We start from the raw sequence: 18,171 nt of genomic DNA, 5'->3' as shown, positions 1-18,171 counted from the left end.
GTTTGTCTTTCACTTCAAGTGAAATCGATCTGTTCAAATTATCTATTTCTTCTTGATTCAGTTCTGGTGGACTATATGTTTCTAGAAACTTGTCCATTTCTTCTAGGTTGTCCAATTTGTTGCCATATAGTTGTTCACAAACAGGGCAGATCTAGAACGTTCCTGTTATGACAGTTCTGTTGGGCAGTGTTGGTGAAGACCTTTGGGTGAGCCTAGATTTCTAACGTGACTAAGACCCTGGGGATCTTTGAAAAAGCCTCTTTATGTAAAAACGATCACATTTATAACTCATGAATTCATTCACCTATCAAAATTCAACCCTAGCCCTTACACTAGAAGCCTTCCTTGACCATGCCTATGTGGTCCCTAGCCACTCCCTCCCCTCTGCTATCTTGTACCTGCAGAGGGTCCCTTTGCTGTGCCTGTCGCCCTGGGCTGCTTGCTGCCCTGTGGCTCACATGGGGTCTGGCTCATAGTAAGCATTTGACTTACGTTGGGTCTCCTTGAAGCAAAGCCAGCGATGGGCATTCTTGGGCAAGTTAGTTATTGGGGAAAGGCTCCCAGGAGTGGGAGTGATGGAAGGTCGGGGGACAAGCCGAGTAAGGAAGTGGTCTCCGGTGGAGACCACCTCCACCTGATCCCACAAGGAGATCTGGAGCAGGATTTTCACAAGTGTTGGTCCCCCTTGAGGCCAGGACAGAGCTGGGGCTCAGGTGAGGCAAGTGAGGTGCCAGCTGGGCAGTGTGGCCCTTGTCCAGAGAGCGTGTTGGGGATTTGAGAGCAAGACTACACAGGAGTCATGTGGATGGAGAGGAGAGGACGCTGGTGGGATGCTGCCCACAGTCATTCAGAAAATGCCTCTCCCATCCTACCCTCATTCTTGGACCCTTTTTCTCTTTGGCTTGTAAATATGTTGCTCCTATTCACTGAGCCCGAGGATTTGATGGGAAAGAAGGGGGTCTATTTATTTGAAAGATGCTAGTGCCTACCATGCATTGGTATGTCGTTTTCTCCCACACTGTGCAGCCTTGCCATCAGGAAATCAGAAAATGATTTCCATCACTTATTCGACACTTACTAGGGCACTGAACTAGGTGAGCTACAATGGTGCATATAACACATGGTGAAGACGGGAGAGACAGACAGGCAAGCAAACTCACTGTAACGTCGTGTAATACAGGCGGATGTGAGTAAAGTGATGAGAGGACATTTATACCTGCCCTGAGAGTAGAGTGGAGAGGGTTAGAAGTGGAGAGGATGTAGCCCTGGGTCTTGGTGGCACAGGGGAGCTCATCAGGGAGACCCTAGTCCATGGAGGGGATGCATGAGCAAAGGCACAGGTGTGCATGGGGGGGAGCAGGATGAGGGAACCACCTGTAGGATGTGTGGGTAGTGGGCACAGAGCTGGTTCTGGTTGCTGCCGTGCGCATTGCTGGGCTCCCACTGGATAAGACAGACTCAAACTGATAGCCAGGCTGTATGTATCTATGTAAATATCCCCCTTCGACTTTGGGATGCCGATGTGCAACACACTTGACCTTCAGGTGGAGCAGAGGGCTGTGGAAGAAAGCTCGTCCGGGCAGCGGGACAGGAGCTACCTGCTCAGGAACAGGCTGCATCAGGCGAGCCGCGAGAGCCCAGCTGCTCAGGTCCTGGGGTGTCTGCATCCCTGTAGAGGTAGGTCCAGTGCCCTGAGGGTTTTTTAGACTCTTTTAAAAAATTGTTTTGCTTTTTCTTCTTGGGGGAGCTGGTAATTAGGTTTACTTGTTTTTAGTGGAGGTACTGGGGATTGAACCCAGGAACTTGTGCATGCTAAGCATGTGCTCTACTGACTGAGCTCCTTTTTTTTTAAATTGAGTTTTAACTGTCCAAGTTGCTAAAACAAATTTAAACAAACAAGAAAGAAAAATTGTCCTTTAATTGATTTCTAGGTGGAGAGAAGAGAAAACCAATTTGTGAAAGATTGTTTTTGTTGCTCCAGGTGTGTTAGGTAAAGAAGGGCTTTTTAGAACAATCTTCATGCCTTCTGTTGTTCTCTACTTTTCGCCTGAATCTAAGATTCTTTAAAAAATTGATGTTACTGTCTGTTGTCCCTAAGACAAGGTACTCTTTGCTGTCAGGTTTTATCTTTCCCTCTAGAAACTCCCCCAACCCTCTGTGACTGTTATTTCCATTTCCACTTCTCACATGAGGAAACCGACTCAGAAAGGTCAAGTAACTTTGTCAACGTCACACAGCTAGTAACTTGTGATGTGATACCCACACCCCAGGCTGCTTAATTCAAGAGACCGTGCTCTTTGCCTCTGCCTGTGCCCTCTACCATGCTGCTTGGTTAGTTTCAGAGAGAAACACAGAGACCCAGAGCTCCCCAGAGCCCAGACTGAGCGCCGCATCTCACGGTCACTGCAGCCTCTCTGTTAACAGGTGAGCAGCAAGGTGTACCGGGCAGTGAATTTGGTGTGGGATGCGGGTGTGGGAGCCGCTGTACTTTGCTTTCTTTTTTCTTTCCTTTTTTTAAAAAATTGAAGTATAGTCAATTTACAATGTTGTGTTAATTTCTGATGTGCAGCATAGTGATTCAGTTTTATATATATATATATATTCCTTTTCATATTTTTTTCATTATAGGCCATTACAAGGTATTGAATACAGTTCCCTGTGCTATACAGCAGGACCTTGTTGTTTATCTATTTCATATATGGTAGTTAGTACTTACAAATTCTGAATTCCCAATTTATCCCTCCCTATCCCCTTTCCCCTCAGTAACTATAGGTTTGTTTATTATGTCTGAGTCTGTCTCTCTCTGTTTTGTAAATAAGTTCGTGTCTTTTTTTGTTTTGTTTTGTAGATTCCACATATAAGTGACATCATATGGTACTTGTCTTTCTCTGTCTGGCTTACTTCACTTGGTATGATGATCTCCAGGTCTATCCATGTTGCTCCTGCTTTTTTTTTCTTTTCTGATTATTAAAAATGAGAAGTCCCTGGCTTTGCCAGAAGAAGCTGACCCTATTCCACTGGCAGGTGAAAAAGCCACATTGAAGCAGATATGAAGCCAAGGTGATGAGGGGCCTGATGACAGCTGTCAGGGCATCCTGTCTCCTCTGGGACACAAGTTCAGGCTCAGGTAGAGAACAGTGTGCTTCCACGTTGTTGGGATGATCTATTGTCACACAAAGCTGCATAACAAACAGTCACAAAATGCAGGGGATAAGCACAGTGGTTAATTTAGCTCTGATTCTGTGAGCTGGGAATGTCAGCTGAGCGCAGGTGGGAGGGGCTTCCGGACTCTGCTGGACGCCCGTGTGCATCCGTGATTAGCTGCAGCTCGGCTGCGCAGCTCCACTCCAGGGGGTGGGGTGCTCTTGTCTAGGTGAGCCCTGGCTCTTCACCAGCAGGCTAGCTAGCCCAGGATTGTTCTCATGACCGTGGCAGAGTTGAGATACAGAGGAGGGAAGGAGAAAAGGAGAGCGAGAGAAGATACTCCCCAGAACCTCCAGAGCTAGCCCTCGCCCTTCACCACTTCCACCTTATCCTATTGGCCACAGCAAGGCCAGATTCAAGGAGTAGGGGACAGACTCCACCTCCTGATGGGAGGAGGGGCAAACTCACTGTACAGTGAGTGGATCAGGGAGAAGAATTGTGGCTGTTTTTGGAATCAGTCTAACAAATCTGCTCAAAAGCCACATGGGCCCATATCGTCCTGGAACATTATACATTTTGAAGCTTTATTTATATATGTATTAACTTGTTGTCCCCCATGGTTCAGCCAAAGGCTATAGGCAGCTTGATGTCAAATACACAGCTGAAAAAAAACTTAAAAAAATAAACCAAACCAACAAACAAGGCGGGGGAGGGTATAGCTCAGTGGTAGAGCGTGTGTTTAGCATGCACAAGGTCCTGGGTTCAATCCTCAGTACCTCCATTAAAAAAAAAAATACACAGCTGCAGCCTTGATGAGAGGCTGCAGAGTTCATCTTGCAATGCTTTTTTCTCTATTTAAAATTCTATTTTTTAAAAGGAACCCCCCTACACTACTGGTGGGAATGTAAATTAATACAGCCCCTATGGAAGTTCCTTAAAAAACTAAAAATAGACTTATCATGTGGTCCAGCAATCCCACTCCTGGCCATATATCCAGAGAAAACTCTAATTTGAAAAAATACATGCACCCTAAATAGCAGCACTGTTTACAATAGCCAAGGCATGGAAGCAACCTAAATGTCCATCATCAGGTGAATAGATAAAGAAGTTGTGGTGTATATATATATGGTGGAATATTGCTCAGCCATAAAAAAGAATGAAATAATGCCATTTATAGCAACATGGATGGACCTAGAGATTATCATATTAAATGAGGTAAGTCAGAGAAAGAAAAACATCATATAATGTCACTTATATGTGGAATCTAAAAAAAAAGCTACAAATTTTATTTACAAACCAGAAATAGACTCATGGACATAGAAAACAAGTGATGGTTACCAGCGGGGAAGTTGCAGGGAGGGGTAGATTAGGAGTTTGGGATTAACAGATACACATTACTATATGTAAAATTGATAAACAACAAATACCTACTGTATAGCACAGAGAGCTATATTCAATTTCTTGTAATGAGTTGTAATGGGAAAGAATCTGAAATATATACGTATATATACATATATGTGTGTGTATGTATATATATGACTGAATTGCTAACATTGTAAATCGACTACACTTCTTTTTTTTTAACATTTTTTATTGATTTATAATCATTTTACAATGTTGTGTCAAATTCCAGTGTTCAGCACAATTTTTCAGTCATTCATGGACATATACACACTCATTGTCACATTCTTTTCTCTGTGAGTTATCATAACATTTTGTGTATATTTCCCTGTGCTATACAGTGTAATCTTGTTTATGTATTCTACAATTTTGAAATCCCAGTCTACACTTCTATAAAATAAAAGAATTTAAAAAAGAATGAAAAAAAACTGGGGAAAAAAAGAAAAAATACCTATTTTTTATTATCCCAATGAAAATAGCTTTTTTTTTTTTCTGATTCCATAAACAATGTGTGTTTATTGTCCAAACATGTTGAACAAGGTAGACAGTTCCAGGGAGGAAAGTCAGAATGCCCTGCAGCCTATCACCTGCTGCAGGTGTTCAGGCCCTGGGGTCACAGGGCCTGCCTGTCCTGAGCACGGTGAGCAGAGACAGGGTCGGGGGCTGGGGAGGAGATGAACTGAGCCCTTGCGCCTCCAAATTGCCTCCCACGGCTGTGCAGCCCTAACTTCTCTGGGCCACAGCTTCCTCCTTGGCAAAGCAGATATGATAACTCATGGGGTGAAGGGGCAGAGATGGGTACACTCTGTAGCGGAGCACCTGTATGCAGGGTTGGGGGGGAAGCTATTTCCACTGTTCATTGTTGCTGCCCTTCTCTGACCTCCTGGCCAGCGCACTTCCTGCTGAAGGGCCCCCAGATCCTCAGGAGGGCCGGCGGCTCAGCTCTGGTTCTGCTCTCCCGGAAAACTCACGGCCGGCCACTCCCTCTCAGAGGGGTTTCCTGCAAAGAAAGGGAAAGGTGAGCAGAGATGCCCAAAGGGCTCTCCCAAGGAGGGTGTGAGTGGGGAGCCATGTATGACTCACCCAGCAGCTGAAAATGGGCCGGGTCCTCTGGGGGGCCTGCTTTCCCTGGGCTGAGATCTACAGAGCTGGACTAAAATCATCCTGAAATGTGCAATTCAGGGCATGTTCTTGAGTGGTCTTTCTGTAGACTCTGTAGGACAGAAGGCTGAAGCTGCCAGGTTCAGGAAGTCCACAGCCATTGGTGTGTGGTGGTGGCAGAACATGGGAGTTGGTAAGAGCTGGCAAGGTGGAATGTTCTTGGAAGGGGCCTTCTGAGCAGGTGAAATGTGGGACCGAAGGTCTGGCTGGGACAGTCATAGGGGAGAGATTCTCCATTCTGGTTGGTACACAGGGCAGTAGGATTTGGACAAGCATGGGAGGTTGAGGCTTGGAAGCCTTGGAAGTCCAGGCTGCTCATGGCTCCGGGGACCCCTGACTTCTTGCTGGCAGGCTGGTCTCTGCTAAGGGGCCAGTTTGCTGAGCCTGTGCTGGAGAGTGAGATCCAGAGTAGTCCCAGGATGCACCTTCCTTCCGAAACAGCCCTGGCTCCAGCCATCAGAGCCACTTCCGGTGTTCAGATAAAAAGCGTCCCTTCTCCATGCACAATAATGTCATTAGCTGAAAAACTGTTTAAAAATTTTTTTTATTTGACCCCATTTTTTACTGTTTCCTCCAACATTACCACCAAGTCATTTTCCAGTAATGTAACCATTTTTACTTTCATCAACAGCCCACGAGTGTCTGTTTCAGTGTAACTGTTCTAGAATCAGGATGCTATCATTGGCAATCTTTGACATACTGATGGCTGAAAAATGGCGTTTACATTTGTTCAATTAACAGTGAAGATCAGATTGAACATTTTTCTTATACTTATTAGTACTTTGTATTTCTGTGAATTTCTTGTTCGGTTTCTTTTGAAAAACTTATAATAACCACACAAGCCCACAATGACTGTGGGGATCGGTGGCCCTGGATCTGTGACAAGTCCCTCCTGGGCAGGCTGTTCACTGAGGAGGCTGCCTCTGCCAGGCCTTCTGTCTGAGTATCAGGGATCCTTTGGGAATGTCAGACCCAGATGCCCCCAGAAGGCCTTGTCTGTCTGTCTGTCTGCCTGTCCGTCGCAGAGAGAGATTTGCTTAAAGATGCTCAATAAACTAGGGATGAGCTGAGCCCACTGTATCCTCAGGACATCCTCTCCTGTGTGCCTCCGGGCTTTCACTCCCCTCCAGCCCCTGCTGCCCTCCAAGGCCACTGTCAAGTCTTCATGACTGACCCGGCATCAGGGAGGGCTTGTTCACCTGCTTTAGGGTTTCTTCATAACCACTCACTAAAGATGCGTCTATTGGGAACTCTTTCAGGACACAGGTCACCCCCTGGGAGGACTGGTGGCCTCTTGGGGGACACATTAGAAGGCCCGCCCAATCCTATCACACACTGGTGTTAGATTTGGGTGAGTTTCTTACCCTTTTGGGGTCTCAGCTTCTTGCAAAACAGGCTGAGAATTCACACTGCACAGGGTGATGGCTGGGTCTAAATAATGATGGTATGTAGGCATTTCCTGGGTCACAAGTGTGACAGAAACAGCAGGTATTGTGAAACTGAGAATAGCTGTTCATGGGCACGACTGATTCCATATCCAGGGTTGGGCTGGAAAAACGTTTCATCGAATCTAAATCTAAAGGTATTTTTGTTTTCAGCAAAACTTATTGCATACAATATATATTTGTCTGGTATACTGTGTTTAATAATTTTGAGATATTAAAAGATGATATAAAGGAGGCATAAATTATGAAATTTAGAATGAAGTGGATCCCCGAAAGAAGAGCATGAACACTCCCAGACCACACCCACTTGTGAGACATCCACTCCCAGATGCCCAGCCTACTAGGGCCTCAACCCAAGTTGAGCTCCATTTCACTGGCACCTACTTCCCACTGGCTCTGGGGGTGGGCATGCTGGTGGTGGGTGGGGGATGTGAAGCCACGGGGGAAGCCCAGTTCTGCAGCAGGGGGTCCAGCCCCGTGGAACATGACTTCTCTACAGTGAGTGACTCTGCGTGTTTCCTCAGTTCTCCAGGCCGGAGTTCGCCCTGCTGGCTGGAGAGGCCCCGGTGACCTTGCACCTGCCCGGATCGATTGTGGTAACTGCTGGGTTAGACGGAGCAGGGCTGGAGGGTGGTGGGGGACTGGCCAGCTGGGCAGGCCCCGAGGCCGACTGAGCTCCTCCAGACGCCTGCCAGCCCTCACCAAGTCACACTCAGCTTTGTGTCCCCCAGCATCCCTCTTCCCCTTTAAGAGGAACCCTCTGTAACAAAATCCAGCTGGTCCTCCAGACGAGGTCAGCCTTCATCTCCCCATTCAGTTGGAAAATGTTGTTTCAGGTCTAGTAGTTGCCAGCCACTACTCCAGACCCCAGAGCTCTGTTATGAACAAAACTGAGTCCTTTTCACCGGGAGCCCATGTTCTAGCCTTTAGGTGTTTGTCTCATTTCTGGGGAGGAAGAATCAATCTCCCTTCCCTCTGCTCTGCTGCCCCAGCCCAGGTGAACCACAGACCCATCAGGGGTTGTGACCTCTGTATGGAGAGGCACTTGGTACCTGGATTGGGGGTGAGTGACAGGCTGGCCCCTCCTGAGGCCCAAGGAAACAGCTTTGGTCCTGCCAGCCCACAGTGGGGACAGCCCTGCTCCTAGATGTCCTGGCGTGTGTATACCTGACTGGGACCCTTCCTGAACCAGCCCCCTGCAGAGGAGGGGAGTGATGGTGTAATATGAGCTAGTGGCCGCCCTGGGAGGAGGGTGGCAGAGGTCACAGGGTAGTGGAGGGAGGAGGGGCTGGACAGGGCCTGGGGCACCAGGGAACAGTGCCCCAGGAAACAGAGGAGTTGGCGGCTGGAACCCATTACCAGAGATGGGGAGGGAGGACCACAGTGAACCAAAGCCTCTTGTGCATTTTGGATGGGACCTCACTTTGAAAACACCTGTACATGAACCCCCCAGGTGACACAGGTGTGCAGGACGTGCAGGAACCAGGGTGGCTTAGAATGTGCCATGTGGTTCACCCTGCTCGGGGTCATGGGGGAAGCCCTTCCCACAGGGTCCTCAGACCTGTGCTGGCCCCTGGGTATAGGAGAGTCATGGTGTGGCTGTAGGCATGGTCTCAATGGCACTGAAGCCACACCCCGTGTCCATCTGTGACTGTCTATTAATGAGGACATTCTGGGAAGGTCTGGACCCAGCCCCAGGCTAGGCTTTGGGGCACAGGGGATACTTAGCCCCTGTCCTTAGGAAGGCTGGGGTCCTGAGCACAAGGTGTGGTGGGATTAGAGAAGGGAGTGGGAGCCTTGAACCTCCAGGCCACAGACAAGAGGTCCTGAGCCCGTCCTGGAAAACTCGTAGGAACTTGCTTTGTGGGGACGGAGGGGAAGAGCATTCCAGGCAGCAGGCAGTGTGTGCAGGGCGTGGGCAGACAGGCCGTGTGGCGGCAGAATGAAGGGCCATTCTGGGTGGCTGAGGGGAGGAGACAGTGGTTGGGGGGTGGTGGCTGTCGTAGCGGATGGCTCCGGAAGTAATCTGAGCGGGGTGAAGAGACAGAAGGCGGGTGCTGCTCTGCATCATTGGATGTGGCTCTGCTGATCAGTTTCTCAGTTCACCATCATCCTCTTAGCTCCAGCCTCTCTCTTCCTTGGATCTGTGCCCACCTGTTCTCACTGCTGTGTTCTCTGAAGGCCAGTGGGGGGTGGTCAGTATCAGGTTGTCCCCTACTCCTGGGGGTGGGTATATGATTGATCGATGTGGCCCTGAGCAGTCCTCTTGGGACGCAGGGCCCAAGGGGTCAGGGGGGATTTCTGCAGGGCAGAGACATCCATTCATTACACGTGCCTCCTCCGCCTTCCTGGCCCTGTTAGGGCCTGTCAGAGAGCATGGATTTGAGTCTGGCTCTGCCTTTTACTAACTGTGCAACTCTGGGCAAGTCCCTTACCTTCTCTGAGCCTTGTCTCCCATCTGCTGAATAGGAACCGTAAACATATTCATCTCTTAGGGTTGTTTGTCAGTTAAATGAGGCGGGGCCTACAAAGTGCTTAGCCCAACCGTTAGCCCATGCTTTGCAGTTATTGTTACAATGTATACTGTTCTTGTTTGCAGACCAAAAAAGGGAAATCCTATTTGGCTCTCAGGGACCTCAGTGTGGTGCTACTGAGTGGACAGTGCCTGGAGGTGAAGTGTGACATCACGTCGACTGTGGGAGCCGTCTTCAACGCCATTGTGTCCTTCGCCAACCTTGGGGAGCTCACCTACTTTGGCTTGGCTTACTTGAAAGGTACGGGTCTTCCAGGTGGCCCACTGCTGGCCTGGTGCCGCAGGTAACCCAGGTGTCTAGATACCTGAGTGCTATTCTTTCCAACAAAACTGCTTGAGACTGGCAGGCCTCACCTTGCACACCTAGACATTAGCCAGCATATCAAATCCTCCTGTGCAAATGGTCAAGTAAGTGCAGAGGATGGTAAGGAAATGGTGCACGTAAGACGTTGTGGCTTCTGTGATTTGCAGGGTCTGGTTGACCGATCTCAACGCCTTGAGGTTAGATAAGCAAATGGGAAAAATTTTTCCATCTAGGTGGGAATACAAAATGGTACAGCCATTATGGAAAACAGCATGGAGTTTCCTCAAAAAATTACAATCAAATTTACACAGTGATCGAGCAATTCCACATTGGCGTACGCACCCAAAATAAGTGAAAGATATTTGTATGCCCGTGTTCATGGCAGCGTTAGTCACGGCAGCTAAAATGTGGAAGCAACCCAAGTGTCCATTGATGGAAGAACAGACAAGCAAAATGCAGTATATACATGCAATGGAATATTCTTCAACCTTCAAAAAGAAGGGCATTGACACATGCTACCGTGTAGATGAACTCTGAGGTCATTTGCCAAGTGAAATAAACCAGTTTACACAAAACACAAATATTGTATGATTCCACTTACGTAAGCTACCTAGAGGAGTCAAATTCATAGGACAGAAAGCAGAATGGTGGTTGCCAGGGTCCAGGTGGAGGAGGAAATGGGAGTTATTGTTTAGTGGGTTTAGCTGCAGTTTTGTAAGATGAAAAAGTTTTGGAAATGGATGGTGGTGATGGTTGTGTAATAATGTGAATATACTCAACACTACTGAACTATACACTTAACTGTGGTTAAGATGGTATATTTTATGTTGTGTGTCTTTTAACCACAATAAAAATTTTTTAAATGTTGTTTATCTAATCATACTGGACTAATGGAAAATCAGCACCCCTACCCCCTGGAGCCCAAGTTGAGAATCCATTCTGAAGATCCTGCAGGAGAGGGTTTTCACGCCTGCCCACCTCTGCCCTTCTGTTATGTTAACGGGACTCAACATCCATCTACTGCAAATATCCCTTTGTTGCAGACAATGCTCTTGAAACAGTGTGTGGAGGGAGTAATGGGACAGAGGCTGAGCTGGGATCATACAGGCCTTCAGGTTAAATCCTGGCTCTCCCAGCCCACCTTGCTCCATCTCATAATTTCTGTGTTTCTCTGTTCTCTCCCATCCCTGATGGGAGAAGCTCACAAGCTTGTCATAGGATCACTCAGCGGGCCATGGTGGTCAGAAGAGGGTCCTCCCCTCCCATAGTTCTCAGGGGACCTCCAAAAGGTCCCTCTCCCAGGTAAAACAGAACAACCATTACACACTTTGATGTGATCAACTGATGTTTGCTCAATCTTTTGTAAAGTGTGAACAGAAGAACCTTCAGGAAACATTGTATTTTTATTGATCTGTAACATGCAATCTTCGTAAAACCCCTGGCTTGTCCTGAGAGGACAGCCTTAAAGCTTATCCTCTGCTTTCTCCTCCCAGCCAGGTGTCCACCCCGGACCCTTCCCAGGTGGACCTTCTAGAGCTACTTAGCTTGGGCCTCCTGGGCAAATCACTCAACAGTGATCAGTCTGGGGATTGGATATAAACCCCCTTGGGAAGGTTTGCCAGTCAAGCTGTAACGGGGACCTGTCCATCCCTTGAGGAGATGTGAGCCACAGGGGAGGGTGAGTTGGTATGGGCATCAGATTCAGCAGCAAGGGCTGATGGCACAGGGGGCAGAGGTCAGGGCATGGTGTGGTGACACCTATTTGAACCACTCTAGACACCTCTTCCTCTGTCCCTCTCCCCAGCGTGAAGATACCCTTGGGAGGAAGGGCTGGTTACCTGCTGTGCCCCAGCAACCTGGTCCAGAGTGCCTCTGCACTGAGAGGACAGAGCATGGAGACGGGTGTGGAGCAGACTGTCAGGGGCCCCAGGGGGCAGTGGCCAAGGGGCCCACCTGGGTGGTTAGGGTCAAATTTTGCCTTGAGGAGAGCAGAGGGTGGAGGTGGGCCCATCAGTGGCTGGGGCCGGTTCAGCCTCCCTCCCAGAGGTGCTAGTGGCATTGAAGTCCGGAGCTTGGGTTGGTAGAGGTCTCAAGATGGCAACATTCAGGTCAAGAGACAAAGGGTGACCTTACACCCTGTCTTGGTCTTCTCGGGCTCCTATAACAAAATATCCTAGACTGGGTGGCTCAAATAACAGACCTTTATTTCTCAGAGTTCGGGAGGCTGGAAAGTCCAAGATCAGGGTTTGAGCACGGTCATGTTCTCGGTGAGGGCTCTCCTGTTGGCTGGCAGTCAGCCACCTTCTCACTGTGCCCTCCTGGAGCAGAGAGAGCGAGCTCTTCCTCCTCTTATTACACGAATCCTGTCATGGGGGCCCCACCCTCATGACCTCATCTAAACCTCATTACTTCCCAAATGCCTCATCTCCAAAGAGCATCACATGAGGGTTAAGGCTTCAATACATGAATTTGGGGGTGAGGGATACAAACATTCAGTCCATCCTACTGTGGCTGGGGAGACTTGGGGATGGCCTGTTTGATGCGGAGTGCTTGGTCCATTGCAGAAATGGAATAAATACTCATTTCTTTGTTTTAAAATTTTATCTTCATAAGATGGTAGCTGGAAGGCAGATGTTAAGTGGTATCTCCCCTGTGATAAATAATTGTTCTTCTCCACTAGGTGCTGAGTTTCTTTTCCTTGACTCTCTCCTCTTTTGTCTCCTGCTCTTGGCCCCTGGTGGACCCAACAAAGTTCCTTGGTACTAAGTTTCCAGAGGACTTCCTTCCTGCTCTCTCCTGCATTCCATTGACTCTTGTCTGACACTCTGGACAGAGCTCAGGGCTGTGGGTCTGCAGGGCGGTGCCTGCCCAAGTGCTTTTCCTTCTTAACACGCTCTACTTCCATTTCAGGCAAAGAGTTCTTTTTCCTGGATGCTGAAACCAGGTTGTGCAAAATTGCCCCTGAAGGCTGGAGTGAGCAGCCCCGGAAGAGGAGCTCCCCAAAGACCTTCACGCTCTTTCTGAGGATCAAGTTCTTTGTCAGTCACGGTGGGCTGCTCCAGTGAGTTCTGCAGACTTCTTGGTTTTTAACTTAAGGCTTTTACAGATGTCCAGGCAGATGTTAGAAATAACAGCTAGACAAGGGTTTGGCAAACCAATGTATATATAACTTAAACCGTTGTTTGCTGTTGGTCTTCTGTTGATTGGATTCCAATATGACCAAAAGGGGGGAAAAATCAGTGTTTGGGGACAGGTTCTGGTCAAAATGAGAACTTGCCCTTTTGTTTCAAACATACAGCTGTCAAGGTCAAAGTTCTGTCTCCCCAGACCCCAACACGCCCTGCCCCCCAGCAGCCCATGAAGATGAGGATTGGAGAAGAGGGTCATGGCTTGGGATTGGACCACTGTCTCTATTCCTTTGCTTACTTGAAGCACCATCTAACTGAATATCACTTTTCTCATTTGAACTGCAGCAACAACCGTCTCCATGGGTGTTGTGTGGAGTGACTGGCACAGAGCAGCCCTCAGGGGTGACAGGAGGCACAGGGCGGCTAAAGGAGGCTGCCCTTGTCTTTCTGGCATTGGCTTCTGGGTTCTGTTGACTTGTATACCCTCTTCTCTCCTTTCCCTGCTTCCCAGACTGAGAAAACCCTCTGGCTTTAGAGTTCCCCCTCTCCTTCAGCATTTCCAGGACCTTTATTCCTGCATTTCTTTCCCAGGCACAGCTGGACAAGGCATCAATTTTACCTGCAGCTTCGGAAAGACATCCTGGAGGAGAGGCTGTACTGCAATGATGAGATGCTGCTACAGCTGGGGGTCCTTGCCTTGCAGGCTGAGTTTGGCAGCTACCCAGAGGAGGTAGGGGTGGAGACCCGGGGCCCTTGCATGGAGTTACCGGAGTAGCAGTTATGGGATGGGGGGAACTGTTAGAAATGTGAACACTGAGTTGTATTGTTAGCATCTACCACTGTGATTAGGGTAAACTATATCCATCCGTCCATCCATCCATTCATCCAACAATCATCTATCAAGTGTTCTTTGCTAGGCTCTGGGGGATACAAAGATGAATGAGTCAAGTTTATACATTGTAATGTAGTTCTAATCTAAGGTCCTGCCTAAAAACAGTAATTTACTAGTTTATTAAGTTCCTATCATCACCGGCTTTCAAATGTTTGGTGCCATGGCCCATGATAAAAAGATGACAGACATTGTAACCCAACCCACACACATGTGTACATGGGACAGAAGTGAGGCAAATGTTTAGGAAATCAGATGCACTTTTTTCTATACACTTCGGCATTTCCTATTCTAGTCTAGATAATTTGAAATTGCTGGTTATGAAACACTAAATTGATTTCATAGCTTAGTAATCGATCGTAGGCTGCAGTTTGAAAAACACTTTGCAGAATACACCAATATCATCTTGCTTTCCTCCCAGCATCTGTTCAGAAGGTGCCGCCATGTCTGAACGTGTCTAAGACCCTCTTTATCCCCTCGCACTGCTGTGTGCTCCCTCCTAGAATTTTTCACCACCGGGTGTGGTTTATTCGTTTATTAATCAGTCTTGTTGTCAAGCTCCCTGTTAGAAAGGAACCCACCAGAGGGTAAAGGTTTTGTCTGCTTTGTTCTGCCATTTCCCCAGCACCAAAGTGGTGCCTCCAACCTAGGAGTTTGCTCAAGGGCTGTTGGTCTAAGGAGTGGATGGCTGGATGGAGCACAGGCTTCAGGGACTGGGTAACACCAAGGATAAAAGTCACCCAGCAGGCAGGTCAGCATCTTGCTTGTCAGGGAAATGGAGCCGTATTCCCACCACCTTGCCCTCTGACCCCTCTTCCCTGCTCCCACTTCAGTCCCTGGGGATGGAGACTTCACCTTCTCCTCCTGGCAACACCCCAGCCCTGGTGGGCAGCCTCCCAGAGCTGGCCTGGACCCCGGAACCCCTCCCTGCCACTTGGACAAGCCTCCAAGCCTGTCACTGGTGACACTGGTATATCCTTGCTGTCTGCTCAGCCCCCAGTGCCAGGGTCCTAGCCGTCCCTAGGCCAGCTCTCCTGCCCTTGGGCTTCTCCCTTGGGGAGGTCTTGGGAGGAGAAGGGCCCGGGCACGTGGAGGCTGCTCTCAGATGGGGTGGGGGGGCAGTGAATTGGTCAACATCCTCGCTGCAGCCTGTAGGCCAGCCCTGTACACGGCTCATGTGGACAGGCGAGGGTGACTTCCAGGGACAGTGCCCCAGGGAGCAAAGGCATGGGCCTGAGATTTGGAGTCAAATGGAACTGGGTCCAAGCCCTGCCTCTTTGGGTAAGTAGCTACGTGAGCTTGGGCGTGTTAATCTGAGTCTCGACTTTTTCCTCCGGAAAATGGAAATAATAGTAGGTCAAAGCTGCTGTAAGGGTGGAAGGCAGTGATGTATGTACAGGGCCCGCAGGTAGCAACTGCTGTCTGTGAGCTTCCCTCCCGCCTCCCCAGCATCAGGAGCGCTCTGCTAGCAAACAGCGTGAAGACTGACTGTCGGTCTGTAGATGCAGACAGGCGACGTGTAACCTGAGACTGAACTCGAGGGCTGAGAGTGGTGAGAGCTGTGGGCCAGGTCCGCTGAAGGCAGTGGGGAGCACTCAGGCCCAGATCCTCCTTGTGGGATCACTTGTCCCAAGGCTCCAGGGCCCAGACCTGTCTCTCGGTGCCCCATTCTGGCGGCCCACTGCGCCTGTCACCTGTCCAGTTTATGACTGGCCTCACCTAGCTTCTGCCACAGCCCAGTCTCATCTTTCACCTCCAGCTTCTCTCCGGGATCCTTCCTAACCTCAACCTTGCCTGCTGCACTGGGGCCCAGTGTGGTTCCAAGATGTTCTCTGCTGCCCCCATGTGGCCCCCAAAGGCAGAGCTTTTCTGTTTCTGGATGTGTGTGTGTGTGTGTGTGTGTGTGTGTGTGTGTGTGTGTAAGCCTGTATAAAGGTAACAGATTACAGACACTCATTCATTAGTCCTCAGCCCTAATGTATGGAGGGCCTGCTCCAGGTTTGCGTCATCTAAGTTTGTGTCAGCCTTGCAAAACAAGTGTTATTTCCATTTGCATTTTAGAAGAATTGTGTCCCTGTGAGGTTAGGAAAGCCAGTGAGAGCACCGCCAGGGCTCACTTCTAGGGCCTTGCTTCGCTGTGTGCCAGGCACTGCGGTGGGCACCTCAAAGGGCATTAGGGGGAGCTCAGAGAAGAGACCCCCTCCCTGTGTCTGGGCCACTGCGTGGGCCGGAGGAGGAGCTGGCCTGTCCAGGGCTGCAGGGGTTTCATGCAGTTTTAGCTAATGCGCCTCGAGGCTGGGCGGCACCCCCAGTCAGATTTAGGAGGAACTTAGTGTGCCCTCCTAAGGGGCGGGTATTTTGTTTGATAAATGGTTCTGGTGCTGGAAAAGGAAAAAGAATTTGGAAACCACTGCAGTGAAAGACTGGGAGCCACTGATGAATTCTAAGCAGGGAAGTAACATGATTACATTTGCATTTTAAAAAGAGAGACAAAGACAGTTTGGTACAAAAAATAAATCTCCTTAATCGCATCATCGCAGCAGAACAACTTTCCTCTGGGAGACTTCTCTTCCAGCCTTTGATCACACGCAGGGATTTTTATGCAGTTGTAAACATTGTCACATTCAGATTGCATTCTGCTTTCTCGCTCAATGGTGCATGTATTCCCCTGGCCTTCCTAATGAGCATCTGGGATGGCCACACGCGATGCTTCAGCAGGACCGGAGCTTTCCTTACTTATTTGTTCTCTCACTCTTGGGCATCGCCCAGAAGCACCGTGTAAGTGGTAAGAATTACTCTTATTCTTGTTCCAGTTCCTTCTGATCTTTCTTTTTTAAATAAGTAACATAGAAATACCTGTTTGTGCTGGACTTCTTTGAGTTGCATGTGGACTTCTCTAGGACATAGTCCTAGCAATAAGATGAGAGGTCAAAGTCCTAAATACTTTTTTTTTTTTTAATGTTTAATAGACTTTTTTTTAGAGCTGTTTGAGGTTCACAGCAAAATTGAGTGGATGGAGCAGAGATTTCCTATGTACCCTTTTGCCCCCACACACGCATAGCTTCCCCACTAGCCATGTCCCCCAACAGAGTGGTGCATTTGTTGAAATTGATGAACTGACATTGACATATCATTATCCTCCAGAGTCCATAGTTGATATTAGGGTTTGCTCTTGGTGTTGTATACTCTACAGGCTTGAACAAATTTATAATAACTTATATCCACTATTACAGTGTCATTCAGAGTAGTTTCACTGTCCTAAAAATCCTCTGTGTTCCATCTGTTCATCCCTCCATCTCCCCCCAGCCCCTGGAAACCACTGATCTTTCTACGATCTCCATAGTTTTGCCTTTTCCAGAACGTCATATAGTTAGAATCAAACAGTATGTAGCCTTTCCAGACTGGCTTCTTTCACTTAGTAATATACATTGAAGTTTCCTCCATGTCTTTTCAGCTTGATTGCTCATTTCCTTTTCTCGCAGAGTAATATTCCATGGCTGGATGTACCAAAGTTTATTTATTCATTCACCTACTGAAGGACATCTCTTGCTTCCCAGTTTTGGGAGTCATGAATAAAGCTGCTATAAACATCCACATACGGGTTTCTGTGTGGACATAAGTTATCAGCTCCTTGTGGGTGGATACCGATGAGCAAATGTTGCTGAATCTTATGGTAAGAGGATGTTTAGTTTTGTAAGAAACTGCCAAAGCATCTTCCAAAGTGGCTGTACCATTTTGCATGTCCACCAGCAATGAATGAGAGTTCCTGTTGCTCCACATCTTTGTCAGCATTTGGTGTTCTGGATTTTGGCCATTCTGATAACATTCTGAATGATTTTTTTCATGCACTAGATTGCTGAGCAATGTCTTCCCCTTTTCGTCTCTGAGCTGAGCTCAGAGCCAGAGCCAGCATGCACCAGCTCTAGGCTGGAGGATTCTCAGTCCACAGCTTCATGGGGACAGGCCTGTGCTTGTGTTAGGAGCGTGAGGGGGCCGTGGAGCTGTGCTCTTCCCTTCAGACCCCCTCATCCGACCAACTTGCCCATCCCTAGCCCTGAGAAGCCACATGCTCCCTACTCCCAGCTACCCTCTTCACAGGTAGTTGCCCTTGGCTGCGGGGAACTGTCTTGCCCAAGATTAGGCTGGGAGGGGCTGCCTGAGACCAG

General features: G+C 48.5%; 1 protein-coding gene across 1 annotated transcript in view; it reads left to right on the top strand.

Moving 5' to 3' along the window:
- Positions 1-18,171, top strand: part of FRMPD2 (FERM and PDZ domain containing 2) — a 114,953-nt gene that overhangs the window by 42,439 nt on the left and 54,343 nt on the right. Inside the window, exons 6-12 of the mRNA XM_014567719.2 lie at positions 1,545-1,677; positions 2,337-2,424; positions 5,437-5,563; positions 7,676-7,747; positions 9,751-9,925; positions 12,899-13,049; positions 13,708-13,846. Of these exons, the coding sequence (XP_014423205.2) occupies positions 1,545-1,677; positions 2,337-2,424; positions 5,437-5,563; positions 7,676-7,747; positions 9,751-9,925; positions 12,899-13,049; positions 13,708-13,846 (885 nt within the window). The remainder of the gene's footprint in view (positions 1-1,544; positions 1,678-2,336; positions 2,425-5,436; positions 5,564-7,675; positions 7,748-9,750; positions 9,926-12,898; positions 13,050-13,707; positions 13,847-18,171) is intronic.

The sequence above is a fragment of the Camelus ferus genome, chromosome 11 (assembly GCF_009834535.1).
Source record: "Camelus ferus isolate YT-003-E chromosome 11, BCGSAC_Cfer_1.0, whole genome shotgun sequence".
In the NCBI taxonomy this organism is placed as follows: Eukaryota; Metazoa; Chordata; class Mammalia; order Artiodactyla; family Camelidae; genus Camelus; species Camelus ferus.
Note: the sequence above shows the minus strand (reverse complement) of the source record. Positions and strands in the feature narration are given on the sequence as shown.